The sequence below is a fragment of the Sorex araneus genome, chromosome 8 (genome assembly GCF_027595985.1).
Source record: "Sorex araneus isolate mSorAra2 chromosome 8, mSorAra2.pri, whole genome shotgun sequence".
NCBI classification, from domain to species: Eukaryota; Metazoa; Chordata; class Mammalia; order Eulipotyphla; family Soricidae; genus Sorex; species Sorex araneus.
The window spans coordinates 1,764,763-1,792,305 of NC_073309.1; the positions used below are offsets into that span (position 1 = coordinate 1,764,763).

The 27,543-nt window shown below is 62.4% G+C and overlaps 1 protein-coding gene across 1 annotated transcript in view; it reads right to left on the reverse strand.

Annotated features, from left to right (window-relative positions):
- The window catches only part of CDH13 (cadherin 13), a 700,004-nt gene that overhangs the window by 25,890 nt on the left and 646,571 nt on the right, over positions 1 to 27,543 (reverse strand). Inside the window, exons 8-10 of the mRNA XM_055146163.1 lie at positions 23,984 to 24,124; positions 6,318 to 6,500; positions 4,392 to 4,645 (exon numbers count right to left, since the gene is read on the reverse strand). Of these exons, the coding sequence (XP_055002138.1) occupies positions 4,392 to 4,645; positions 6,318 to 6,500; positions 23,984 to 24,124 (578 nt within the window). The remainder of the gene's footprint in view (positions 1 to 4,391; positions 4,646 to 6,317; positions 6,501 to 23,983; positions 24,125 to 27,543) is intronic.

Here is a 27,543-nt window from a genome sequence, read left to right on the forward strand (position 1 = left end):
CGGGGGTTGCAGCTCCGTGATTCGCGTATACATGTGTATATGCATGTTGGGGTGTCGGCCTCAGCCTCTGAGCCCCAGTCCCAGCCCCCTGATAGCTCGTTTTATTTTATTTGGGGGCTACAACCTGCGGTTCTCAGGCCCACTCCTGGCAGTGCTATGGGAACTCAGGGGTGAAACTGCGGTGGCCGTATGCAGGCGAGTGCACTACCCACTGTGCTATCTCTCCGGCCCCCTGTTGAGCGGCTGCGTCCTGAAGGGCCGGGGCTGTCGGAGCTTGTGGAATGTCTGTGAGGCGGAGCGTGGCCGACCCCCCAGGCGCTCAGGCGGCTCTGCGGAGACCCACTTTCCTGCGAGGTTCCTATGCTCGGCGGTTCACGCGGCGGCGGGCCACAGGGCAGGGGCAGGTGAGGGTGGTCAGACCCGTGCTCCAAGCCCCGCTGGGAACACGTGTGAGCTCGAGACTCGCGGCCCCAAACGTCAGGTTTTCCCAATCAATGCCCCCCTCCCCCCACCCCGCCACTTGGGAGACACGTGTCTATCCCAGATGCTTTTACCAAGGCGAAACAGGGAAAAAAGAAAAGCCACAATCTAACCAGATTCAACAGCTTAGGAAACAGCGGGCCGAGATTCCTCTCCACACCTGTCCGTGTGTCCTGTACGGGCCTGGGGATCCAGTCCTTGGGCTGACGAGGACGATTCTCCTCTCCACGTTCCCAGAACCCAGCTGAAACCGCGTTTTCCCTAAGGAAAGTCTGGCCCGTGGCTAATTCACAGCAACGCATGCGGACGGATGTGGGAGAGGGGGCTGGCTCCTGAAACAACCGTCCAGCCGCTTCCCACCGGCCAGCCGCGGGCAGCCGGCACCTCTAATTGAGGTTAATATTGACAACCTCTCGGGCCCGAGCGCGGCTGAGCCAGGAGCCTAATTTTGGCCACGGAAGATGTTCAATCTTTCAAAATTCTGTTGTTTAATTTATTAGGCTGCGTTTCTCCACTGGCATCTTCATAACAGAAAACTCTGACCGCGGAAACGGAGCCGGCTCCGCTAATATATTTGCATAAATAATTAAACAGCGGATAGCAGAGTTGGCGATAAATCCTAGCGCCGCCATAACCCTCCAATGGAAGGACATTGCTTTAATTAAAAATTACAAAGGCGCCCCAGTGAACCACTCATTTACATCTGAAGCTCGGGTTTGTTGACTCAAGGAAAAAAAAAATCTCATTAAAAGAAAAAAAAAACACCCAGAATTGACCTCACCCCAAATCCTATTACTCAGGTCAGGAACCACATTTAATTAAGATGAACTGCTAATAATATATTTTAGTAGATGGAAGCTCTTCTCGTAATTTCCCCAGGTAGAAATGTTATTATTTGGCCTTTATCGTCTGATTAACATTTAAGAGGCGGGAGTCGGCCCATATTAAATTCTTAAATCTGGTCTGGAAATTATTATTTTTTGTTTCTAAAAGGCACCTGAGACCCTCCTCCCCTCTCCAGTTCCCGTAACCGTTAAGCCAGCTGTGTTCTGAGCCCCCGTGGGCCCGCGCTGACGCCGACACAGCGCCCACCCGACCAGGGGAACAGGTTTGGCCTCGGAGAACTTAGGAGATGCAGGACCGTGAGCTAGGGAAGCCGGGGCCGTGGCCCTCCGTCCCCACCCTGCTGTTGCGACTTCCTTCGAGCCAACGCCCTGGAGTGTCAGGCAGACAAGGCGAAGGCGAAGGGGCCCGACGAACCCCAGTGACACCTGGAAACAGTCACAAACAAATCTTTGGGGGCTGGGACAGTCGCTGTGTGCTGCGTTCTGGCCCAACAGGCCTGGGCCTCCAGGGGCCTTAAAAACCAGCCCGGGAAGAGTCCCAAGGCAAGGGAAGGGGGCCTTGAAGTAGGTCCCCAAAGCGGGGCAGACCGGGGGCCACTTGCAGAGAGAAGAGGCGGGACCTGCCGTGACTTACATACCCCAGACCAGGCTGCCTGGGGCGTGATGGGGAGGGCGTGGCCGGGAGCCTCCTCTCTCTCCCACCCAGAGCGCCACGCCCCGCTGCCCGGAGCCACCCCGACTCCCTCTCGCATCCAGCCTGCCCTGCCCTAGCCTCCCAGCTACGGAGCACCGGCCACTTGCAGGGTCCCCTCGTCCCCTCTTCCCAGCTGGTCTATCTGCTGTGTCTGTAAAAGGTTCCACACGGGAACGGGGCCTGGGCCGACCCTGCTGGGGAGGGGGGCCCTGACCGCACAAAGGAAGGATTTCTGCCAGGCCACCTTGCTGCCCACGCCACCCACGGTCACCGGATCCCGAGGTGCTGGCCCCCTCAGTGCTGAGTCTCTCTGTGCTAAGTCGCTACAAGCCCAGGCTGAGGGGCTGGGAGCTCACGTGCTTCCGGCGTTCCTGAGACGAGGGTTCAGTGCCCGTGAGCGTCAGCTCTGGGTCACGGGGCAGGTGGAGTCTGAGCAAACCAACCCGCTCTTTCCGCGGCAACAGGCATCGGCCACGGCGGGCCCGGGCCAAGTGCCTTCCCAGCACTGCGGAAGACTAATGATGCGTTAAACAACTCAGCCGCAAGCACGGCCACCGACCTTGGCAAAAATAACTGCCAGAGATTGGAAGCGATCTAAATATTCACAACAAGGACGAGGGCGTCCCGCACACACGCCCGGCAGGGGTGAGGAGAGAAGAGCCTCCGGCTTCGGGCTGGGCTCTCGGCCGCCCCCACGGGGGGAGGGGGGCAGGGCGGGGGCAAGGGGACTCCTCAGCGGGAGGGTCGTGGAGTTTTAAGAATCATCTTCTGTTTAGTTATATCTTGCCTGTATCCGCAGCATTCAGGGTTCCCGGCGGCTTCCTGCTCAGTGTCACCCCTGGCGGGGTTCTGGGGGCCTTATGGGGCGCTTCCTTCCCCTCTCCCCTATTTTCCTTTCCTTCTCTCCCACGTGCCCCCCCCCCCCAGCACTATCGCTGCAACCTTCCTCTTTACCCGCCTCATCGAAGGCTCCCTCCACGGTCTCTCTGAATTATTAACACGGAGAAACCACAAGTCACCAGCTGAGGCGTTTCATGTGGGCAGAAGCGGTGACGCAGGGGGCTGTGACCCAGTGGGAGGACCCGGCCTGCCAGTGAGGGGGCCTCTAACCCGGGACCTCCCTGCTGGGGCCCGAGACGGCACAGGTGCCTGCACACTTGACCTTGGTCTCGGGGTGCTGGACGGGAGGGTTCGAAGCCAGGCCCGGGCGGGGTGGGCGGAGGGTCCCGCGTCAGCCTTAACGGCCTCTCATGTCTCGCCAAGGCTCACCCGCCCCGGACTGGGCACCCCCAGGCCAGTCTGCAGACGAAGCTGCCCACGCAGGTTCTCGCTGGGAGGGGGCGGGGCGGAGATGACCCCGCGAGCCAGATCAGGACAGCGTGACCCGGGAGGGACCCGGGTCAGCCTGTGGCCAGCTGCCGTGGGCTTCTCTTGCTTTTGCAAGAGAAAGGCACAATGTGGGCAGATGTGCCCGTGCCCACGGACGTTTGCTGCCGTGCCCTGGGGACTGAGCACGGGCCGGGGCATGCGGGCCAGCTGGACGTGGGGACAGGGCGCCCGCGGGGACCCTTCTCTCCAGCACAGACAGACCCAGGGATGAAGCCTGGGCCCACGCCTGGTGGGCGCGGCTCTGCAGACCCCCAGCACCCCCACCTTCCTGGGGAGCCACTGTCCCCCCTCCGCGGCGACAGAGCAGCTGGCCGCGCGGCCGTGGCCGGGCACCCCGGGTAGGGGGGTCTTTCCCTTCCCTTCCTCCCTGGCCTCCCCAAACCATGCAGCCCCCAAATACTCCTTGGGGTCGGCCTGCTGCGGGACGATGGTGCGGGGGCCGCTGGGGCGCTCGCACAGCCAGCCCGGTGCCACCGGCCGCGGGCACTGCGCCGCGATGGACCGCGAGTGGGCACTGAAAGCCAGGCCGGGGCTGCTAGTGTCCCCTCCGCACCGGCCGTCTGCGTGGACCCTCCGCCTGCCCAGCCCGGGCTAGTCCAGGGTCCTCCCTGCGCGACCCTCTGCCACTGTCATCACAGCCCCTGGGCCCTGGGCGGAGCCCCGCCCCGCGGAGCCCCGCCCCGCGGAGCCCCGCCCCAGCCACGCCCCATCCAGTTCAGCGGAGCCCCGCCCCTCGCCCCGCCCCTCCCCGGCCAGCGGAGCCCCGCCCCCTATAGCCCCGCCCCTATAGCCCCGCCCCCAGCCCCGCCCCATCCAGTTCAGCGGAGCCCCGTCCCTCGCCCTGCCCCATCCCGGCCAGCAGAGCCCCGCCCCCGTGGAGCCCCGTCCCTCGCCCCGCCCCATCCCATCCAGCGGAGCCCCGCCCCCTCTCGCCCCGCCCCGCCCCGCCCCGCCCCCGCGGCCCCCTCCCGCAGGCCGCCCACCTGATGGTCTGGTGCTGCAGGGAGTCGGGGTCCGTGGCGTTGACCGTGAGCAGGACGCTGCCCACCGAGACGTCCTCGCGCCGCGTGACCGTCATGGGGTCCGGGTAGAAGACGGGGCCCTCGTTGACGTCCAGCACGGTGATGTGCACGGTGGCCGTGGAGCTGGGCCCGTAGGCCACGTCGGGCACCAGCGGGTCCTCGTTCTCCACCTTGATGAGCAGCGTGTGGAAGGCCGAGATCTCGTAGTCCAGCGGCTGCGGCAGAGACGCGGCGGTCAGCGCGCCCGGCCGCGGGACGCTGGACACAGGCGCCCTGGCCGGGACCACCTCGGCGCGGGGGTGAGGGTCACGGCGGACTCGGCGCTCAGCCCCCCGCACCCCTGCCCTGATGGTCCCGGCTGCGGGGCTCCTGCCCGCCCCTGCCCCCGGCTGGGGACGCGGTCTCTGCACACTGCCCGCCCGGGCCCTGGCCCTGCTGTCCGGGGCGCGGCCCTTACTGATGTGTCCGGCTGCGGCAGGAAATTGGAAACGCTTCTGAGGCAGGCGGCATTTCCATTAATACTTTATCGAGTGTCAGGGAGGGAGGGCACGGCCTCGGCCCTACGGCCTCTGGCTGGGAAAGCTGCCGCAGGGGGAGGAGGGAGAGGCCTGGGCATGGTCCCTGCAGGGGGAGGAGGGAGAGGCCTGGGCATGGTCCATGCAGGGGGAGGAGGGAGAGGCCTGGGCATAGTCCCTGCAGGGGGAGGAGGGAGAGGCCTGGGCTGCCTGCAGGGGGAGGAGGGAGAGGCCTGGGCTGCCTGCAGGGGGAGGAGTGAGAGGCCTGGGCATGGTCTCTGCAGGGGGAGGAGGGAGAGGCCTGGGCATAGTCCCTGCAGGGGGAGGAGGGAGAGGCCTGGGCTTGGTCCCTGCAGGGGGAGGGAGGGAGAGGCCTGGGCTTGGTCTCTGCAGGGGGAGGAGGGAGAGGCCTGGGCATAGTCCCTGCAGGGGGAGGAGGGAGAGGCCTGGGCATGGTCTCTGCAGGGGGAGGAGGGAGAGGCCTGGGCATGGTCTCTGCAGGGGGAGGAGGGAGAGGCCTGGGCTTGGTCCCTGCAGAGGGAGGAGGGAGAGGCCTGGGCATGGTCCCTGTAGGGGGAGGAGAGAGACGCCTGGGCAGGGTCCCTGCAGAGGGAGGAGGGAGAGGCCTGGGCAGGAAGGAGAGGCAGGGGGCCAGAGCAGACAGGTTCACTCTGGATGTCCCAAGCCGCTGTGTGGCCCTGCTGGGACGCAGACGCCCCTCTGCGAGACCAGTTCGGGCCCCACCCCACGGTGCCTGTTTGGGAGCAGGACAGAAATCCTGCCGTGCCCCCTCACCCACCCTCACTGCCCGACTAGGGCCGTCCACTCTCTAAGGCTGAGGAGGGGGCCATCTGCCAACTGGCTAACAAGCGTCATGGGGGACTGGCTGGGGGGGGCACCAGATCAGGCTCCCCCTCCCCTGACTGCCTTCCTCTGAGTGGTAGGGAGATGTGATGCCCGGAACTCTGGCAGCCCTTGTGTCCACGAGGAGAAAGGCACCAGGCGCCCCCTGCTGGCTCTCTGTCGCCTCGCACTGCCTGTCAGTCTCGGTGGCCCTGGCTGGCCCCGGGTGGGAGGAGCCTTTGACTTCTCCAGCTCGCTTCCAAAATTCACTGCCAGATGCATCCAGAATCTCTGACATAGTTTGTTAGAAAACAGGGTCCTCACCCGGCCGCGCGGGGGGTGGGGGGGACGGGAACCAGGGCCTCGCCCGAGAGAGGCCGGCCGTGAGCCCACCCCAGCTCGGGGTTATTGGGGCGGGGTGGGGGGCACAGGGGCAGGGCTGAGGGGCGGTTCCCGCTCTGCGAGGAGGCGGCCTCGGGCCCGGCGTGGGCAGTGGGCGCCTGGCCCCGGCGTGGGGCTCTCGGCCTACCTTCACCACGGAGAGCATGCCCTCGTTGGTGTGTGGGTTCGTGTGCACCTCGAAGCTCTGGCCCGGGTTCCCGTTGATGATGGTGTAGGCGGCCCTCCAGGCGCCCGTGCTGGGGTCGTCCTTGTCCTCCACCGTCAGGTTGACGATCACGCCCACGGCCCCTTCCTCCACGGTGGCCTGGAACTGCCAAGAGACGGGCCTCAGCAGTGCAGGAACTGCCCGGACCCTGCCCGGGGCCGGCACCCGAGTGCCCAGGAACCGACGCCCCTCCCCGTGCTCCGGGGTTTGCGCAGAACCGAGCCCGCGTGACAGGGTGGGGCGCAGGGGGGCGGATGGAACCCAGGTCCCAGGTGCCCCCGCGGGGGCTGGTTGCCCGAGCCTGTGCCCCGTCGGGTTGCTGGAGGGAGCTGTGCACACGAGCAGCCCTTCCGCCTTCCTGCTGGCACGCGTGCCCGCTCGGCCTCCCCGACCCCAGGCACGTGCTCGGGAGCAGCGGGGTCCGAGCCCAGGCCCGGGGGTGCCACCTTTACCAAGGCCCCATCCTCCCCAGCCCTGGCCGCACGGGCGCGGTGTGAAAAATCCCCTCCAAGGAAGCGGATAAATCACTGTTGGGAGGCTTGTCGGACCCACGGGTGCTAATTGTGAAACATCTCAAACGCCTGTTGCCGGTGGGCGTGGTGAAAATAAATCAATAAGTGAAAAATCGGCTTTCCGGGAGAGACGGGGCTGTTCTCACTCTGGGCGGGGCGCAGGAAGCTTTGTTCGGCGTTTACCGCGGACACCCTGCAGGTGAGCAGTAATCTGTCTGCAAACAGTTTACAAACAAGTAATCCCGGCAAGCTGACAGGAAGAAGAAGCGCCTGGAATCCCGATGAGCCGGAGAGGCTGGAGACAGCGGGTGGCGGGATGGTCCCTCTGCTCCGAGGAGTCTCGGACAAATGAGTCTTCAGGAGCAGGGGCTGATTAATTGGCTTGTACATCATTAATCATCAGCCCCCCTCCTGACGGCGGGGGGTGGGCTGGCACCAGGCTTGCTCGTCTCACAACCTCGCACCCCACACCTGCTTCCCTCCCGCAGGAGCAGGGGTGAGGGGGGCCGGGGTCGCCCTGCACGGCTCCAGGAAAGGCCCCCATGGCTGTGCTTCCAGCCCCCCGCCCCCTCCTCTGCAGTGGCCACAGCCTGGACACCTGGGTTCCGGCACCGCAGCCACTCCCGTTCCCAGCCCTCTGCCCCCTGGCCCCCTCCTCTGCAGTGGCCACAGCCGGGAGAGAGGGGCAGACCTGGACGCCTGGGTTCGGGCATCGCAGTTCCCCAGCCCTCTGTCCCGTGCCACACCCCTGGGGATGGCCCAGGACTGGACGGCTGGATTTCGGTCCCTGCTGACCACACGCCTTGGCTCACGGCCGGTGCACGCGCTCCTGGGTCCTGCGTGGGCCTCAGGCTGGGGTGAGGCTGGGCGGGGCGGGGGGCGGGCCAGCCTGGCTGAGCACTGCCCGGCGGGAGCCCCACCAAGGCGGGCAGTGTGGCACCGTCCGTGTCCAAGGACAGAGGCTGGGCTGGGGAGGCGGGGGTCCGCTGCCCCCAGGCAGGGCCATGCGTGCAGAGAGACGCGGAGATGTTTGTGAGTAGATGAGGAACCTGAAGTACAGACAGGGGTGTGGCTAGGTGGGCATCGGTCACGCTGGCTCTCTTGAACGTTCCGACAAGGTGGGCAGGACTGACCCCCATGCCACTGGGTTTCAGGGACATTCCAGAGGCAAATGCTGCAGCTCCCAGGGGCGACCGTCTGAGCCTGCTGGCCCTTCGTGTTGCTGAAGATTTTCACGGACACTAGAATTTCCATTTTATTTTGGTGTGGAGATAAATGTGAGCCTTTTCCTTGACCCTAAAATTTCCTTCTTCTTCAAAAGCCGGTTTCTGGAGGGAGGGAGGGAGGGAGGGAGGGAGGGATGAATGATAGATGGTGGGCCGGCTGGAGAGACGGAGAGATGGGTAGAGAAGTGGGTAGAGAGTTACTGGCTGGATGGATGAGTGAGTGGAAGGAAGCTGATGGGCTGGAGAGGTGGGTGGACGGATGGACGGAGAGATGGATAGAGAGAGACAAGACTGGCAGCTCGGTCAGTGGCTGGCTGGAGAGATGGATGGAGCCTGGCTGGCTGAGTGGCCGGCTGGGTGGATGGGTAGAGAGAAGTCTGTCTGTCGGGCTGAGTGAATGTCTCTGTCCATCTATGCTCTGAGTCTAGGGAGACAAACTCCCCTGTGCAGCGTCCCACGAGACTTTCTCATGCCTGGACTGAAGGGGACACATGGGTGCAGCTGGGGGACACACGGGGCACAGCTGGGGGACACACGGGGCACAGCTGGGGGGACGGCCCATCCGCGCGAGCAGTTTGATCCCAGGGGGATGAGGCAGTGGCCTTGCTCTAGGAACTCCCGAGTGGGCCCTGTGAGGCTGAAATGTTCCTCGGGACAGTAACGTGCCCACAGTTGCTTTTGTTTATCACCCACGCAACTCCGACTCCTCCCTCCCTCTCGCCCTTCTACCCGCAATCCATCCACCATCCTCCCTCTAACTCCATCCGCTCACCCACCCAGCTTCCTCCTCTCCCCAGCACCCACCCACCCATCCATATACCCATCTACCCACTCATGCACCCACCCACCCACCCACACACACACACACCCATCCATCCATGCATCATCCATTCACCTACGAAAAATTTCCTCACTCCATCCATCCACCCACCCCTCCACGCAGACCCCGCCAGCCCTCCGCAGCCCTCCGCAGGGAGTGCTTGTGCCAGACATTCCACAGTACTAGGTCCCAGGGAGACACTGACAAATGAAACAGACACACACACGTACAGTTACAGAAACACACCAGGTGCTGGGTGAGAAGCAGCACAACGACTGACGATCTTTCAGCCTGGGAAGGGATGGGAGGGGCCGGTGCCTGCCCAGGGAGGGGCGAGGCCTCAGGGACGGATTCCCAGGGACGAGTCAGGCTCGTGGGTGGTCTCGGGCCCTTTGAACAGTGCAAGGTGCTCCTCTTGAGAGGAGCACTCAGCCGGCGAAGAGAAGAGAGCACCCCTGACATCCGGCAGGGCGGGCGCAGAGGCCGTGGCCAGGGGGGTGTGGGGAAGAGAGGCGTCAGATGGGCACTAAGTCGCGCTGACACGGATGCCCCAGACACTGTGAACTGGTGGATTCGTGGCTGGGGTGCAGGGGGGGGCTTGTTCCCCGTCACCACCCAGGGCGGGTCCGTGGCCCTCACCTGCGGGAAGGTTTCTGGATTTACCCTGGAAGCAACAGTGAGTCTAATCAAGGGGCCAGATTATGTCTAAGTCTACTCCTGAAGGAGTTCGGAGGAAAAAAACTTTAAATATAAGAAAACATTCAACACAATTATTGTATTCATTGTTAAGGCCATTATCTGATTCTTGCATAAACTATAAAGCCACTTTCCTTGAGCATCCATTTAGAAACTCATTATTGCTTAATTAAATACTCATCCTATTAATTCTATTCAATGTTTTAACCCCATTATGTAATCCAAGAATGGAAAATTAAATAGATTAAAATGAAATAGCACCATTTTACATTTCTGTGGCAATGCTCACTGGGTGATTTAAAAACAATAGACAGACATTCATTTTCCATGGGAGAGCAGGACGGATTATTGATTGCAACATTACTTCCTTTAATTAGGAAAAAACCAGATAAAGTTACTTTTCTGTTAAACCGTGTGGCAAATCAAGCACACGATGTATTTGGACACGACCGGGGGGAGGTTGGCCAGGCCCATCCGCTCCTCCAAATCCAGACCTGAGCTGTGCTCCTTGGCAAGGCAGGCCCTCGGGTACAGCCTGGCAGGTCTGCACGAAGACTTGCCCCTGGCCAGCTGGGAGGGCCGCCCCGCAGTGCCCAGGAAGGCTGCGCCTCACGGGAGCGTGCGAGAGAGGGCCGCGAGACGGTGCGGGGCCAGGGTGGTGCCAGCAGCACGCCGGGCAGCCGGGGTGGTCCAGCTTCCTGGGATCCAACCCTGCAGTGTGGACGCTGGGCCCGAAACACTGGCCTTAGTTCCCTGGGCCCTGGCTCGGCCCCCCTGAGAGGTGCCCAGTTTCTCCAAACCTGAATTTCCCTGTGTGAGGACGGAAGCTCGAGGGAGAAGGACCGTGGGAAGCTGAGCCTGCCAAGACTCGGGGGTCTCCTCCCGGCTCTAGGCCACAGGCGTCGCGCCTGCCCGAGGGTCGGGCGGGGGGCAGCGGAGCCGGCAGGGTGTTTAAGGGCCTTCCGGGCGCTGAGTGTGAGATCGGAACTCAGCGGCGGGGAGAACTGGACTGAATTCGGTACCGCTGAAACTCTTAGCAGGAAATTGGTGGTGGTGGTGGTGGGGGGGTGATTCCTGGCCCTGGGATGGGCTCTGGCCTGACCACAGCTGGCCCCGGGGCCATCCAGGGGCGAGTGCTGCCAGGCCCCGCCCGGCCCCCAGCGGCCCGAGCTCTCTGTTCGGTTCTCCTGGTGACGAGGCGTGTGACGGCAGAGTGGCCCTTGTCCAGTGCTCCCTGCCCGCAGCCTGCCGGGTCAGCTGCCCAGGGGCCCGCAGGAGGCTACAGGGGGGCTCTTCGGCCCCTGCTGGGCTGGGTGGGCAGAGGCCTGTCTGGGACCCGCCCGGACAGCTCAGCTGTACAGTCCCAGCTCAGGCGGCCCCCGTGTCTGCCGGGACCCCTTGTGGCTTCAGAGAAGCCTCACGTCCATGCAGGGCCCGGGAGAGACTTTCGGAGGGACACTGAGCACTGGCCCCGCCTCACCCCGCGCCCGGGGCTCGACGGGGAGGACAGCCTGTCAGTCCTCCCCATCTTCAGGGAACAGGGGCCCCGGCTCCGTCTGGCCTGGGCACTGGCACTCAGAGGCGAACACGGGACATACAGAGCACTGAAGTGAAGAGTGTGAGGCGGGAGCAGCTGGGTGGGGCCTGGCCGGGGATGTGGGGCGGGGACGGGGGGACGGTGTGAGACCCCCACGACCCGGCGGCCACTGGGCCCTGAGCAGGGCCATCTCAGCTCTGGGAAGGGGGTCAGGCACGTGTAGGGACGGAAGATGGTCGCGGACGCCGCGGAGGGACCCGCCCTGGGTCTCCCCACGTGGGACTCCTGATGCCCCCTGGGAGCCCCAGGCCCGCACTTCCGGCAGACTCCGCCTCCACCCCGGGGTGACACCGAGGGTGTCCAGGCGAGCTGGAGCCGCTGGTCCACCCAACGGGAGAGCCGTGTGGCGGGTGGAGGCCGAGTCCCCGCGGTGTGGCTGGAGGGCTGGGGAGGAGGCGGCGAAGCCTCCGGAAGGGCCTTTGCCCCGTGTGCAGGGTCCTGGGGCAGCCCGGCCACGCGGGCCCGGGAGTCCGGCCAGCGGCCACCCCTCCAACCAGACCCCCCACGTCTCACCTCCTACCTCCCGGGGACGCGCCAGAGTCGGCCCCGCCCGCCGCCCGCTCCCGGTGCAGTCAGGACGCGCGGGGCTGCTTCCATTACCCGGTGTTGCTCCGACTCACACGCGCGGTCTTACTGCGTCTGGTTCCTACTTAAACCCCAAACATGGGGCTGGAGCGATAGCACAGCGGGGAGGGCGTTTGCCTAGCACGCGGCCGACCCGGGTTCAATCCCGGCATCCCATATGGTTCCCTGAGCACGGCCAGGAGTGATTCCTGAGTGCAGAGCCAGGAGTGTGGCCCAAAAAGAAAAAAAAAAAAAACCCAAACGTCCGGCAGAAGGAGCCGCCCTAGACCCATTGTCTCTGCCCGCACCCCCACCTCCGCCCACAGCTGGTCGGGAGTCCCCGGGGACACCCAGTGCCCAGGGCATCCCCGTGTGTCTGTGTCTCCAGTGTGTGCACCCGTGTGCCTGTGGGTCTGCCTGCATGCCTGCCTGCGTGTCTGTGCGTGCAGCCATGCAGGCCTATTGCGTGTGTGTGCGCATGTGTGCACGTGTGTCTGTGTGCACACATGCATGCTCACCCGCGTGTGACTGTGCACGAGTGGGAATCCCGGGCCTAAGCGGGCCAGGTCAGGGGCGGCTGCAGAAGCCTGGACACGGCACTGCCCCGTCCATCAGCAGCGGCCAGGCCCCCCGACCCACACACGCCCTCCTCTGCCCTTGCTTGGGGCCGGGCTCGGGCAGGGCCCAGGCCTGCGGGGCCCCCAGCTGCCCTGCTCTGAGGGGGGAGGGGTGGGGGTGGGGGTGGATCCGCGCCCCCCTGCCCCTGCACCCCCTGGCCAGCCCCCTCCCTCCCCCAGGCACCAGACACCCCGGCTCAAAGGCCCCAAAGGCCGCCCCCACAGGAAGGGCCTGCATTTCCGCGCCCCCACCGAGTGATTAAACTCGATTAAATATTCCAAAAGCTGCTGGAGGCTGTAAACACGCCAGCAATCAAGGGACAACGTCGGGCACTGGCGGAGGAATCACCGTAATTACTCGAAGGCGCTGTCAGGAGCCTTGAAATGGGGCAGGTGCTGGGGTCCCACATGAGGCCCAGGGGGAGGAGGAGGGGTAGGGCGGGGGGGGGCTGGGGGCATCACGGGGGTCTTGCATGAGACCCCAGGAAGAGGGGGACCCTGGGGGCGTCACTGGTTGAGGGCAGGAAGATGAGAAGGAAGATGGGGAGAACAGGACCCCGACTGTAAGCAGGTGAGTCTTCCGGAAGATTCCTCCGTGCCAGTGGGAGTCCTCCCGGGGGCAGGGAGGGCGTGTGGAAGGGACAGAGCTTGGGTGGGGCCGTGCGGGGAGAGGCGGAGAGGCACAGGCACAGGAGAGACAAGGAGGGAATGTTCCAGATGGGACAGAGGGAAAGGACTGGGCCAAGGCACAGAACAGCCGAAGGGCACTTGGACGGGCTCACCCAGGTCCTGGGACTACCTACGGCCCCTGAGCCCCACCGGGAGTGACCTGAGCACAGAGCCGGGAGTCAGCCCAGAGCACAGAGCCGGGAGTCAGCCCTGAGCACAGAGCCAGGAGTCAGCCCTGAGCTCTGCTGGGTGTGGTTTCAAAGCCAAAACAAAATAAAGAAAAGGGGAAAAAGATGCAAAGCTGAGAGGGCGGGGCAGGGAGCAGGGGGGCGGGGCTCGGGCTGGCCCTGACTTGGGCAGGGCAGGCCTGGCCGCTGCACCTTGGGCGTCCCAGAGGGTCCCCAGCGAACAGGGGGAAGCCGCAAAGCCAGGGGTCACAGCGGCTGGTCCCTCGGGCACCTGTGTCCGGGGACACGGAGTCCTTGCCATTGGCCCGGGCACAGGAGGTCCGAGACCCTCACCCCAGGAGGCGGGTCCCGGGCCGAGGCTGAGTCCGGCCTCAGGCGGTGTCGCGGCAGGAGCCTGGACGGGCCTGATGCCCCGGATGGTGCCTGTCCCTCTGCGGCCTGGGCTGTCCTCTGAGGGGACAGGGCCCCCCCCCAGCCCACCTTCTGCCCTGAGGGGAAGCACCCGTGGGGGTCCCGCGAGCAGCCGAGAGTCTGGGAACCAACCAGCTTCCGGGCAGCCCCGGGAGGCGGCTGCTCAGGGCCGGTCCGGAGCAGGGTGGACGCGGGGTCACAGGGTCTGGGGGGCCACCAGACGGGGGAGCCCCTCAGGGGGCGGGAGGGTGCCCACAGGCAGGCCTGAGTGCCCGCGGAGGGGCAGCTTTGGTTGCGGTGCAGGGGGCACACTGGGCTGTCCAGGGGGGGATCAGGACCCCGGGAAGACGTTTGTCTTCTCAGGCTAGTGACACTTTTAGTGAAAAATTGGGTGTTTGGGTTTCCAGGAAGCTCAGGGTCACCTGGTGCCACACACATGCACATGCACACACATACACACACTGCATGTACAGGCACACACAGGCACACAGGCACACAGGTACATACAAGTACACACAGGCACACAGGTACACACAGGTACACACAGGTACACATAGGTACACACAGGCACACATATGCACATACAGACACACACATGCACACAGGCGCGTAGGCACACACACTTCCTTTGCAGGAAAGGGCGTTCCCAAGGCTAGCCAACATCTCGCACCATTGCTATGGGAGCGTTACTAAGGAGCGTTGCCATGGAGTGTTGCCATGGAGCGTTGCCATGGTAGCAGGAGTAGAAGAGGAAGCAAAGTTCACGGACAGCAGGTAAGTGTGTGCAGGCTGGCGTGGGAGGCAGGTTAGTGCGGGGGAAGCCCGCGGGGAGGGACGCTGAGGCCAGGGGCCCGTCCAGGCCGGGAAGAGCAGGGCAGAAGGGAGCCGGGGGCAGCCGGGTGAAGGGGCAGGGCCCGCTGCCTCTTCTCTCGGGCAGGAGAGGGCAGGGCAGCCCGTGCCAGGCCCGCTGAGGCCTGAGGGGGGCGAAGAGCCGAGACCCTGAGCAGCAGCAGCAGGAGGGGCGGGACCCCCTGGGCGCGGGCAGGCGGGCCGGGCCGTTCCCACACTCCGGGCTCACGGCCCGTCCTCTGCGCGTGTCCCCCTCCCGGGTGGGCCCCGCGGGTGGCTGGGGGAACACGGAGCCTCTGCCCCAGAGTGATGGGCTCCTGCCTGCCAGACACGCCCTGGGCCCAGGAAAGGGAGCCCCCCGGGGGTGCCCTGCCCCCAGGCCCCCGCAGGTGGGACAAGCCTGTGCTGTCCGGGGTCAGTGAGTCACAGTCTCTGGTGACAAAGGAAAGGGGTCTCCAGAGAGGACGTCAGACCCACCTGGGAGCGGAGGGAGCTGGGGGGGCCGGGCCGGGCAGGCAGAGGGGAATCAAACCGGAAGGGGGGCCTGTAGGCCTGGGGTCAGCGTGGGGAGGAGCCGAAGCCCCGCCCCTGCCCCAGCCCCCGGGTCGGCAGGGCCGCTGCCCTGGGTGGGGTCTCATGGCCCCAGAGTGGGAGCAAATCAGACCCTCCCCGCGCTTACACCCCATCCCAGCTGGTCCACTGCTGCCTCATCCTGGGGGTCCCCCTAAGCTCTCAGGGGCAGTGCTCAGCCCCCCACCTGCCCCTGAGCTGCCAGTAGGGGGGCACAGGCTCAGACACGGGCTGTGCTCAGGGACACTAATGACAAAGCTTTGCTCATCTTAAAGTGCTCACAGACACAGATGGGAAGGTCTTTGCTCATCTTAAAGTGCTCACAGACGCAGATGGGAAGGTCTTTGCTCATCTTAAAGTGCTCAGGAGCACAGAAGGGAAGGTCTCTGCTCACCTGAGAGAAATGGCTTGGAAGCACCAGCTGAAAGCTCCCCTCTACATCCCCCCATCTCCCTGGGCTGCCCGGAGCCTGGCAGTCACGCCCAGAAACTGCCTCTGGCGCCATCTAAGCTCATTAGCGGCCAGATCCAGAGACTCACAAATAAGTCTCTCGGGAGAGAGCAAGGGAGAGAACACGCCGCAGAGATGCCTCCGGGCCCCAAGGTCACCGTCCAGTTAAAAAAAAATTAAATTAAGCAGCTGCATCACCGTATTTGAGGTTTCAGAGTTGTGGCATCCCATGCTCTACACGGACGTGCGGGACGGGGCGGGTGGCCGCAGGGTGAGGGGTGACCAGCTCCACACGTCCCTCCACAGGGAGCTTTCAGGATCATTTTTGTAGAATATCATGATAAGCCACACAGGATGAATTACCTAGGTTCTGCTTTGGGGGTCGGGTGGGAAGGTGGTGGTGGGTCTGGTGTTGGAATATCAAATGCAATAAATGATCATGAACCACTTCATAAAAATGAAACGAAATTAAAATGCCGAAAGCTCCCCCGTGGGCTAGCAGCTCGCCCTGCAGAATCCCGTCCTGAGCCCGAGAGGAAGCTGCTGGGTTGTTTTTGTGCTGGGGGTGATGAGGGGGCAGCCAGGGACCCCGCCCGGCCCCGAGCGGGGCTGCCACACTGGGTGCCCGGGAGCGGGCGGACTCAGCGGGGAGTCAGGCTATCGGCTGGGGGCACCGCCCGCAGGGGCGAGTGGCTGAGGGCCGGGACAGGCCTGCCGTGCCAGGGCCCACTGAGGCAGGGCAGCGACAAGGAGGCCGGTCGGCATCTTTCGCCCCCGGACGGCGGGAGGGGCCGGGCCCGCCTGGGCTCCATCCATCCACGCGCTCGGCTCGGCGCCCCCGCCTCCAAGGGCCACGGGAAGGAAGGAAAAGCCAAGGAGAGCGGTGGCAGGGCAGCCCCGGGGGGGGGGGGGGTCCGGGCCGCGCTTCCCCGAGGGGGCAGAGAAGCAAACCAGAGCCCACCCACAAGCTCGCCCTCGGGGGGCCGGAACGGAGCTGCCTGTCTAGGGCAGGAGAACTCCACTCGGACCCCCCAGCAGTATGGGGGGCAGAGTCTGTCTGGGAGGGGCGTGAGAGACGCCCCAGCAGTCTGGGGGGGCAGAGTCTGTCTGGGAGGGGGGCGTGAGAGACCCCCCCAGCAGCTGGGGGGGTTGGAGTCTGTCTGGGAGGGCCGTGAGAGACCCCCAGCAGCCTGGGGGGCAGAGTCTGTCTGGGAGGGGGGCGTGAGAGACCCCCAGCAGCTGGGGGGGTTGGAGTCTGTTTGGGAGGGGCGTGAGAGACCCCCCGCCGTCTCTGGGGCTCACACACACCCACGGTACCCGCCGGCTGCCAACACCCCCCCTGTCTCCAGCATCCCGGAACCCAGCGGCACCCTGGCAGGGGGGAGCCCTGAAACCTCAGCCTGATGTCATCGGGCAGGGCGTGGGGATGGGACTGAGGCCCTTCTGTTGGTCCCCGCGGGCGCGCCTGGCATCACCCGCTCCCTATCCCCGGGTGGGTCCGCCCGGTCTCTTTCCCTGAGGAATCAGTGGGTGCTCAGAGGCCGAGCCAAGGTCCCACCGCCAGAGAAGGGGCACAGGGACCCGGGGCCGCACATGGGGGATCGGGGCTTGCTCGGGGCCGCACTGGCAGCCAGAGCACAGGATGCCGTGGGCAGCCCGGGGCGGTCCCTGGCGACGGAAGCCCGCCCTGGTCCTGTGGCTTTGCTCGGATGGTCCAGGCCTTCCCCGCCCCCTCCCCGCCGCCGAGGTGCCCACGCGAGCGACACGGCTTGGACACGGGCTCTGGGCCCGGGCGCCAGCGTCTGCCTCTGCCCGCACTGGCCGAGTAGCCTTGGAGGGACGGGACCGAAACTGCGGCAGGGACATTCGTCTAGAGTGAATGAAGTGGAGTCGACTTCCCGCCTGTGTCCCCGGAGTGATAAACGAGGGAGTGTAATTTTTTTTTTTCTAAGGCGAAGAAAATGGGAAACCAACGTGGGTTTCAGACACATGAGAAATGGCTTATGAATTTAGATGATAGCTCGGCAGAAATAAATTGTACATCTGTTCATTCATTTTAATAAAGTGGGGGAGACGGCGGGCTGAGCAGCCCTCGAGAACCCTGGGTTTTTAAAATTATGGGCCTATAATAGTAGCATTAAAATTTGTAATGTAGCCAATGGTTTCTCAATTGGAGGGAAAATTCATTTATAAAGTAGTTCAGACTTTGGAATATAAATGGGAAGAGGTGTTCTCCCCCTCCCCCAACTCGGCCAGACAGGAATTCTTCTTAAGAGAGTTCTGTGGCATCTTGACCATAAAAATCAAGTTTTTACGTCTTCAGATAAAGTTTTCCGAGCGCTGAGAGAACTTCTGTGGGCAATCTCGGCTTCAGCAAATCGCGCAGGTAGGGCCAGATGGTTAACTGGCTTTATTATTTCTGCCTTGAACTTGGCACTTCTGCGCAAGGACAATTATAGATTAATATTTCCATTTGAAATGAGGCTAAGTTGTTCTAAATACAAAAATCATTTTTGCTCCGCAGCAGAAACATAAGGAAGAAAACTTTTATAGACCAACAATTACCCGTTGCCATGAGAATTTACTCGTTCAACAAACAGTATCGAGTTTCTTATTACACGAGGCCCCAAGCTAGATGCCGGGAAGGAGCCGCCTCAGCTGATCACAGGTTTCCTGCCGGCTTTTACACCCAGAAACATTATTAAAATTTCTTCAAAAGCAGGTACTGAGCCCGGGGGAAGCTTTCGGACCAAGCAAGTGACTCCAGTTCTATTTCACAGACCAAACACACACTCAGGTTCTCTGGGTGGGAGTAAGGGCCCAGTAAGCCGGGGGCTGCTCTGGTGTCTCGCCGCCCCCGGGAGCCTGTGGTGAGGTGCCGAGTGGGCAGGGGCCATGCTCTGGCCCCCGGGAGCCTGCAGGCGAAACGCTGCACTGTGGAAGGTCGCACCAGTCACAGAGGGGGGCGGGTGACTGGCCGGGCCAGCCCGTGGCTCCTGGAGCTCGCGGTGGTCTCCGGGTCACGTGGCCAAGGACAGGTGGGAGGCGGGACCAGGCGCGGACCCCCCCGGATGCTGAGGCCTGGGGGGGGTTTCAGGTGAGATTCTCGGGGGTCACTGCCGAGTGGGGGCGTGCCCGAGGCTCCCTGCGAAGCCCGTTCTGGTTTGGGGTTTGGGGCCGAGCTCAGGGCTTCCTCCTGGCTCTGCACTGAGGGTCCTGAGAGATCCCCCACGACGGGGGTCCCTGTGTGGTGCCGGGGTGGACCCTGGGCAGCCGCCTGCAAGGCCAGTGCTCTCTGGCCCCTTCCTGGGCCTGGGGTTAGGAGCCCAGGGCTCTGCAAGGACCAGAGTCTGCCCTGGGGCCACTCCGTGGGGTCCACCCGGGGACGGGGTAGGGGCGGGACCATCTGGTGAGAAAGAGAGAGACAGAGAGAGAGATATATACACACAGACAGAGAGATAGACACAGAGAGAGAAAGAGAGAGAGGAAGGAGGGAGAGAGAAGAGGGAGGGACAAAGGGAGAGAGAGAGGGAAAGAGAGAGGGAGAGCAGACAGAGAGAGACAGAGATAGAGAGAGACAGATGTAGGGAGCCATCTTACAGAGCTTGGCTCTTGTCGTCTAGTCAAGCGGAGGCTGCTTGGGATTCCTGTGATCTTATCATTTCACCACTTGTCTCACTAGCCAACGGCCATGCCTGATCAACATTTTACTATTGTTCCTGTGGGGGTCTAAGCATGCATACCACCCCCTCCCACCAAGAGGTATAAGTATTGTAACTGCTGTGAATAAACTCCTCCTCTCTCTCTCCTCCTCCTTCTGGCTCTGCGTCTGTTCATTCGGTTACGTCCCCTCCTTAGCCCCACGAAAGGTCCTCCCTGCGGGACAGGATGATGCCCGCAGGGGGGACCCCACAGACAGAGACAGAGAGAGACGGAGAGAGACGGAGAGAGACAGAGAGACAGAGGCCGGGCAGCTTGGAGTCAGTGGAGGAAGCTGAGAGCAGGAGCCCTTTAGAATTCAGGAGGAACATAGAGAGCAGCCCCCCGCACCCACCCCCATTGTTCCTGACGCCTGCAAACCCCTCGGTGGCTCGTGGCTCGCCCCCTTAGGTTTCCCTGTGCCTGGCCTGGCAGGTGCCCGCTGCGCCCCACACCTCAGAGCTCCCCCCTCCCTCCCCCCAGCCCTCCCTCCCCCCTCCCTCCCTCCCTCCTCTGAGCACCGCAGCACCAAGGCTGCACACCTCCGAATGGCTTCCCTCTGGTTTTGCTCTGGGGACGCGAGCAATGACTCACCCCTTCCCAGTGGAGGTGACGGGGCGTGTGGCTCTGAACCCTCTTCATGAGAGGGCGGGAAGCTGGACACGCAGCTTGTGACAGACAGATCCAGAGAGTCTGTGAATGGGGCCAGGTGTGTGTGTGTGTTTGTGTGAGTGTGTGTATGTGTGTATGTGTATGCATGTGTGCGCGTGTGTGCATGCGTGTGTGTGAGTGTGTGTATGTGAGTGTGTGTGCGCATGTGTGTGCGTATGTGTGCATGTGAGTGTGTGCACATGTATGTATAAGTGTGTATATTTGTGTGTGCATGTGTGAGTGCATGCATCTATGTGTGTATGTGAGTGTGTGCATGTGTGTGCGTGTGTGTGCACGTGTGTGTGCATGCGTGTGTGTGAGTGTGTATGTGAGTGTGTGTGCGCATGTGTGTGCGTATGTGTGCATGTGAGTGTGTGCACATGTATGTATAAGTGTGTATATTTGTGTGTGCATGTGTGAGCGCATGCATCTATGTGTGTATGTGAGTGTGTACATGTGTGTGCGTGTGTGTGCACGTGTGTGTGTGTATGTGTGTGTGTGTGGCCTGCGTGGTGCACAGTGGTGACCCAGGACTGACGTGTGGGCAGTCACGCTGCCGTCTGTGTCCCTGGCTCTGAGCCCCTTCTCCTCTGAGTGCTCCGTTCTGGCATGTCGGGGGGTTCCCCGTCTCCGCAGAGCGTGAGGCGAGCATCCGGGTGGCGTGTTTGGTGTCAGTTAACAGACAGGAGCAGAGACAAGTGCCGGGTTTGGAATTTCACAGCATCGCAGGAAACAGTCTCGAGTCTCCCGCTGGTGGCTGTGGGAGCTTCCTGGGGCATGACGGGCTATTTGGGGTGACTGTGACCACCCTTGTCAACGCGTCCTGCGCCCCACCCTCTAGAGTGAGCCGGGAGGATCCGGGCCCCCGAGAGACGCGCGGCTGGCTGTCTGGCCCGGCCCTTTGGCGACAGGCAGGCTTGATGGATCACGTGGAGGCTTAGACACGGGCACCTCAGGGGGCTTTCCTCAGGGGCAGACCCTTGCAGGAGGAGGGGAGCTTTATTTAATACATGCATTTATGGCACAAGATTCTGGAGGGGCGAATAGATTCACTTTCCGTGAAAGACACCCCCACCAAAGCACATTTCTAAACCTCACCCAGAGCCGCCCAGCACGATGATAAAAACAACTGGAATATTACCTCAGAGTCCAGCTATGGAAAGTCAGTGTGAGAAACTTCACTCGCAGCGGCTGGAGGCCAGCAGCTGCCCGGCCACACTCAGGGGCGCTCCCGGCGACGGACTCACCGAGAGGCACCGAGCCACGAACCGCGAAACCACAAACCACGAAGCCACAAGCCACAAAACCACAAACCACGAAACCACAAACCAAGAAGCCACAAACCAAGAAGCCACAAACCAGGGAGAAAGTGACGCGGGCCATGAGCGACTCGTGCTCTGCCTCAGTGAGCTCTTGTGGATTTGGCACGAACGGCAAGAGAAACAGACATAAAATAAGTAACTGAGACTACGCCAAACTGGAGTTTCTGCACACTGGGAGAAACCATCACGGAAACCAAGAGGGAACCTGTCTGAGGGGAGGCATTTGCCAAATGCGTGTTTGACAAGGGTCCGACGCACGGCCGGGATGCACCCACCACGCAGGCCGTCCTGGCTCCTGCGTGGGGACAGGGCAACTCAAGTGCCAACGCATCAAACTGGACCCAAAGTGCACGTTATAAACTACCAACTACTATTTTAAAGCACAATTTGGAAAGGGAATTAATTGATTGGCTACGAGAAGGGAGAACTTTTTTTTTTAAATCCTGTCATTAATTGTCAGCACATTCTTCTAAGTGTTTCAGAGAGGTTTTATGACTCTTCCCAACCCGCTTTCCGGACAAATGGGATTCCTCGATCTGAGTCGGCGTCAACTAAGTCTGAGGCACAAACCTTTAAAATCCACACCAGGAGGAGGGAGGGGTGAATCGCTCTGTCCAAGATCATTTCAAAATACCCAACAAAGGAAACGTGGAAGCCATGGCTAGCTGGCGCCCTGTGTGAGGGCTGTCAGGGAAACTCACGGAAGGTTCTATGGGACTTGAGAGAAAGGTCAAGACGCAATTTTTCTTTGAATTTGGTGCCACTGGCAGCGACAAGTCTCTGACTCACAATATCTAGTTCAGAACGAGGCACACGTTTTATCTGTGCCTGAGTCCCAGAACTAAGCTTAGAGCTACATTGCAGCCAATAGCTGCTCTCACACGCCTGGTAACACAGAAAGATCTTATTTTAGCTTGGGGTCATCTCATTTTTATTTTTATGATCATGTCTATACTGAATATTGGAATGTGCCTTGAATGTTCTTTTGACATAAATTAAAAAAACACTATGGGGGGAGGGGCTGGGGTGATAGCACAGCGGGGAGGGCATTTGCCTTGCCGGAGGCCGACCCAGGTTTGATTCCCAGCATCCTATAGGGTCCCCTGAGCACCGCCAGGAGTAATCCTGAGTGCAGAGCCAGGAGGAGCCCCTGTGCATCGCCGGGTGTGACCCCAAAAGCAACAAAACAAAACAAAACCACCCTGGGCTGGAGCCCCAGCACAGCAGGCAGGGAGCTCGCCTGGCATGTGGCCGACAGGGCTTGGTCCCCAGTACCCCGTGTGGTTTCCTGAGTGATCCCTGAGCTCAGGGCCAGAGTAAGCCCTGTGCACAGCCATGTGGTACCCCCCAAACAAAAACAAACAAACAAAGAAGTCCCTCAGACAAACCCATCTCCCTAATAAACATCCCATGTCCACCCACTCTAGGAGACACGAAGGCCAGAGAAAATTATCCCCAGGCCAAACAAGGCCAAGAAAACCCACTGGACCATCGTCAAACCTCTCAGGAGACCCGGGGCATTGTCAGGGGCTGAGAAATCTTATCGTAGAAGCACTCAACACAGCACCCATCACATATGTGTGATCCCAGTGTTTCTCTTCCACCTCCAGCCTGGCAACATGGGATCCGCTGGAAGCAATTTCCTGGAGTGCCAGGACATTCCCGGCCCACCGGGACCCCTGGGGGTACTGAGCTGTGTCCCCTAGCCCCGCCTCTGCTGGGACTGCAAGATGCCCGGGGAAGGAAGGACCCTGAGCTCTGGCCTTCGGGGGACACGGTGGGTGAGATGTTCACCCCGTCCCAAGAGCCATGTAGCGTGACAGAGACCTAGAGCGTCTCCGGGGCCTCAGCTGTTCTGCGCCCTCTGGGGTCACCCGGGCTCTCTCCTCGGATGCCCGAGCAGGTGGCAAACCCCAAAGCTGGCGAGAGGGCAGAGCCCACAGCTCGCCGGAACCTGTAGGGCCCCAGCCGGGGCGGTGACCGGCCTTCTCAGGCTTGGAAAACACTCGCACTGCTAAAGAGTGGGGGGAGGGCGTGGGGGGAACAGGTGGGGTGAGCAGAGTCAAGCCGGGGCCCAGACTGGGCCTCCCTCCTGGCTCTGGCTCTGCTCGGGTGGGGTCTTCAGCCCTTGCCACGCCCTGACCCCCCTGAGCCCGGGCACGGCCCGAGCCTGCTGCCCCCAAGGCTCAATGCAAAGGACCTTTCCCGGTTTCCCAGCGAACTCAGCATCTGAGCATCATCTCGTGTACACAGTCCCCCCTGAACAGTGCTCCTGAGAATCAGGGAGCCCCACGCTCACGGGCCATCATTGGAGGAGCACGGGGGGGGGGAGCAGGAGTAGCCGCCGTCCGCCCCCCCACGCCCAGACGGCTGTGGATCCCTGAGCTCCTGGGCGGGTCTTGGCGAGGGCCCTGCTCCCCCCTGCCTGTCCCTGCCGGCCTCTCCGTCCACACTCGCTGGAAAGGACAGTCACCGCGAGGCTGAAAAATCTCGCCATTCTCCGTTTGTAGGACGCAGGAATGGCGCCGGGTAAGACGAGGGAACGAGGGAACGAGGGAACGGCACAACAGACTGTTTTCTTAGGAACCTCCACTAGGTCCCATGCTTTTGTTCTCACATTGTGCTGATATTTTTAGCTTAAAAAAAAACCAATGAGATGAGAGTGTGAAGCTCTGACAGGCGCCCCTCCCCCACAGAGGGAGGGAGCGGAGCGGGCGGGACGCCAGGCGGCGGGCGGCCGGGCTTACCTCTTTCTTGGTGAACTTCGGTGAGTGGTCGTTCTTGTCATCGATGAGGATGGTGGCGGTGGCAGTGCCCGTCAGCCCCACGTCCATGCCCGCCATGTCCTGGGCCTCGATGATCAGCTCGTACTTCGGGTTCTCCAGCGTCTGCGAAGCGGAAACAGAGACATGGGGTCTGTGCTCGGCCACCGCGGTCGGACACGCGCGGCGCCCCCACCCCCAGGGCGGGCACCTGCGACCAGCCCCCTGCTGCTGTTCTTCTTCCCCCTTGGGTCTCAGGGCTCACTCCTGACTCTGGGCTCAGGAACTGCTGCCGGCAGCGCTGGGGGGCCACCAGGGGCTCTGGGGCTTGGACCTGGTCGGCTGCATGGAAGGCAGGTCCCCCCCCCGCCGTCCCCTGCTCTATCCCTGAGGCTGCTGGGATTTTTTTGGGGGGGGGTCACACCCGGCGATGCACAGGGGTTGCTCCTGGCTCTGCACTCAGGAATCACCCCTGGTGGTGCTCGGGGGGGCCCTATGGGATGCTGGAATCGAACCCGGGTTGGCCGCGTGCAAGGCAGACGCCCTCCCGCTGTGCTCTCGCTCCAGCCCCGAGACGCTGGGTTTGCCCCTGGAGTATGGAGGTGCTTCTGGACTCTCCCCGGGAAGGACCTGGACTGGTCTCGGGATGGACTTTGGCTCGAACCCCGAGCTCGGGCACGCGTGCAGGTTTGATGTTTACCCACAGAGGCCTCTTCCCCGCCACCCGCGGAGCTCGTCCAGAGCTGGGCCGGCACCAGAGGGACGTCCATGACGGGGCCGCTGAGGGAGGCGCTGACCCCCGGGCAGCCTGGCGGCGCTGGGTGGTTTGTTGCTGGGTAGCCGGGGCGAGGGGTCCCCTCTCCCAGGGCGCCCCGGAGTTCGAGCCTGAAGGGCGGGATCCTGGCACCAGGCGCCTCTCACCAGACACCACACACGGACCCTCAGCCCACCAGGAGGGACCCTGGGCTCCGAGCCGGGAGCCAGCCCTGAGCACTGCTGGGCGAGACCCGGCTGCCCAGTGACGCAGCCCTAAACAGCCACTGGCCGTCAGTAGCTCCCTAGGGGTCTCCATGGAATCACCGCCGAGACGTGGGAGACCCCGAGAAACGGTCCCGAGCCCCGTGCCAGGGCCCAGCTGGGACCCCGTCCAGCACCCCACGACTCAGGGCTCACCCTTCACACCGAGTCTCCCCTGTTCCCGCGCGCACACACACAGACACACACACTCACACACAGATACTCACACACACACACAGACACACACACTCACTCACAGACACACACAGACACACACACAGACACACACACAGACACACATACACTCACACACAGATACTCACACACACAGACACACACTCACTCACACACACACTCATACACAAACTCACAGACACACACTCACACACAGATACATACAATTCACATACACTCACACACTCTCACACACTCTCACACACACTCACACACACTCACACTCACACACAGATACACACACTCACACTCTCACACTCACACACACTCACATTTACACTCACACACACTCACACATACTCACACACTCTCACACTCACACACACTCACACATACACACACACACTCACACACACTCTCACACTCACACACACTCACACTTACACACACACTCACACATACTCACACACTCTCACACTCACACACACACTCACACACACTCACACTCACACACACTCTCACACTCACACACACACTCACACACTCACACACAGATACACACACACTCACACTCACACTCTCACACTCTCATACTCACACACACTCACTCTCATACTCACACACACACTCACACACACTCACACACAGATACACACACTCACACTCACACTCTCATACTCACACACACACTCACACACAGATACACACACACTCACACTCACACTCTCACACTCTCATACTCACACACACTCACACTTTCACACTCACAGACACACTCACACTCACACTCACACACACTCACTCACACTCACACACACACACTCACACTCACACACACATGCACGGCAGGCCGCTCTCCAGGCCTTCCGCGCTGCCCAGGACAGGGGCTCCCCACAGCCCCCTTCCTCGGGGAGTGACCCCGGACGTCGTGTTTCTTGGCCTCCTGATTCCCGGGAACCCCAGGTGCAGGCGGGCCCCGGGAGCGGAGGTGCAGGCCAGGTGACACGGAGCCCCAGCCCCACACCACGTTGCCCCGGGCCTGAGAGGGACCTTTGCCGTCACCAGGGTTCGAGAGGAATTGACCCGACCCTCTGGCCATCCGAGCCCTCCTCGGGGGACAGGCCACCGGGCGTCTGTGTGCTGCCCTCTGCCCCCCAGCCCCCAGACTCTGGGGAGGGGCCCCTCGGGGTGCGGGGGGGGGGCGACCAGCATCAGAGCTGCCCGGGAAGGAGGCCGAGTCCCGACTCCAACTCTCCCCGCGACCCTGGGACGCCCCGCCCCCCGCGGCAGCTTCGTGCTGGTCTGGGGACGTCGGGGAAGGCGGGCGACAGCCACGGGGCAGACGGGGCGCCCGTTGCTGTGTCTGTGTCCCGGGGCGAGGTTGGCCAAGGCGACGGGCCGGGCCCTGGGCAGCCACGCGGCGTCCACACCTGTCTCCCCCAAAGGACCCTCAGGGCCCCCGCGCCCCCGCCGCCTGCCGTGAGGGCATGACGGTGGCTCAGAGGACCCTGCAGCGCCCGGGGGGCACCTGCCCTCCCCGCCGCACCCCGCCACACACTCCCTGTCTCGAGCCGCTGCAGAGGTTCCCTTCCCTTCCCTTCCCTTCCCTCCCCTCCCCTCCCCTCCCCTCCCCTTCCCTTCCCTTTTCTTCTCTTTTCCTGGGGGACCATATGGCATGCCGAGGGTTGAACCCTGGTTAGCCGCGTGCAAGGCAAACGCCCGCCCGCTGTGCTATCGCTCCAGCCCCCCGGCAGAGTTCTCAAGGGCAAGGACGCCTCGCCGGCCCCCGCCCGCCCACCAGGACTCAGCGCCAAGGGTGACTTCCTTTCGTCACTGATGACGGTGATGTTTTACCGTTTCCCTGAGCTAACTTCTGTCTCTGCGGCTCGGGTCTGCCCGTCCCCGTGGCACTGCCAGGCCGGAGTCACTGTCTCGGGAACAGCATGCACTCTGGGGGCTCTGGCCCGGGGAGCGACGCTTCGCTCTCGACTGAGAGATGCGCGTGTCGCGCGGGGACAAGGGAGTCAGCTCTGATTTTATTCCCGCTGTCCGACGTGTAAGAGGCCACCAGGCCACGCCCTTGCTTGGGTCCGACGGCAGCCACACACCCACCACGCGTGCTCTCCCGGGGGTCATACGGCTCCTGGAAACGGGCGGAGAGTGTGTGGCAAGGAGAAGGCTCGGGCCAGCCCTGCAGACTGGGGCGGGTTCACGGACCTGATTTAAAACCAAATGCTTCATGGCGGAACCGAAAGAATCAGGCCGCGTCCTGACAGACACGGAACCCGCCGGCGACCACGGCCGTGCGAGCTGGCACTTGACGGGACATTTGTCACCAGTAACGAGCGAGCAGG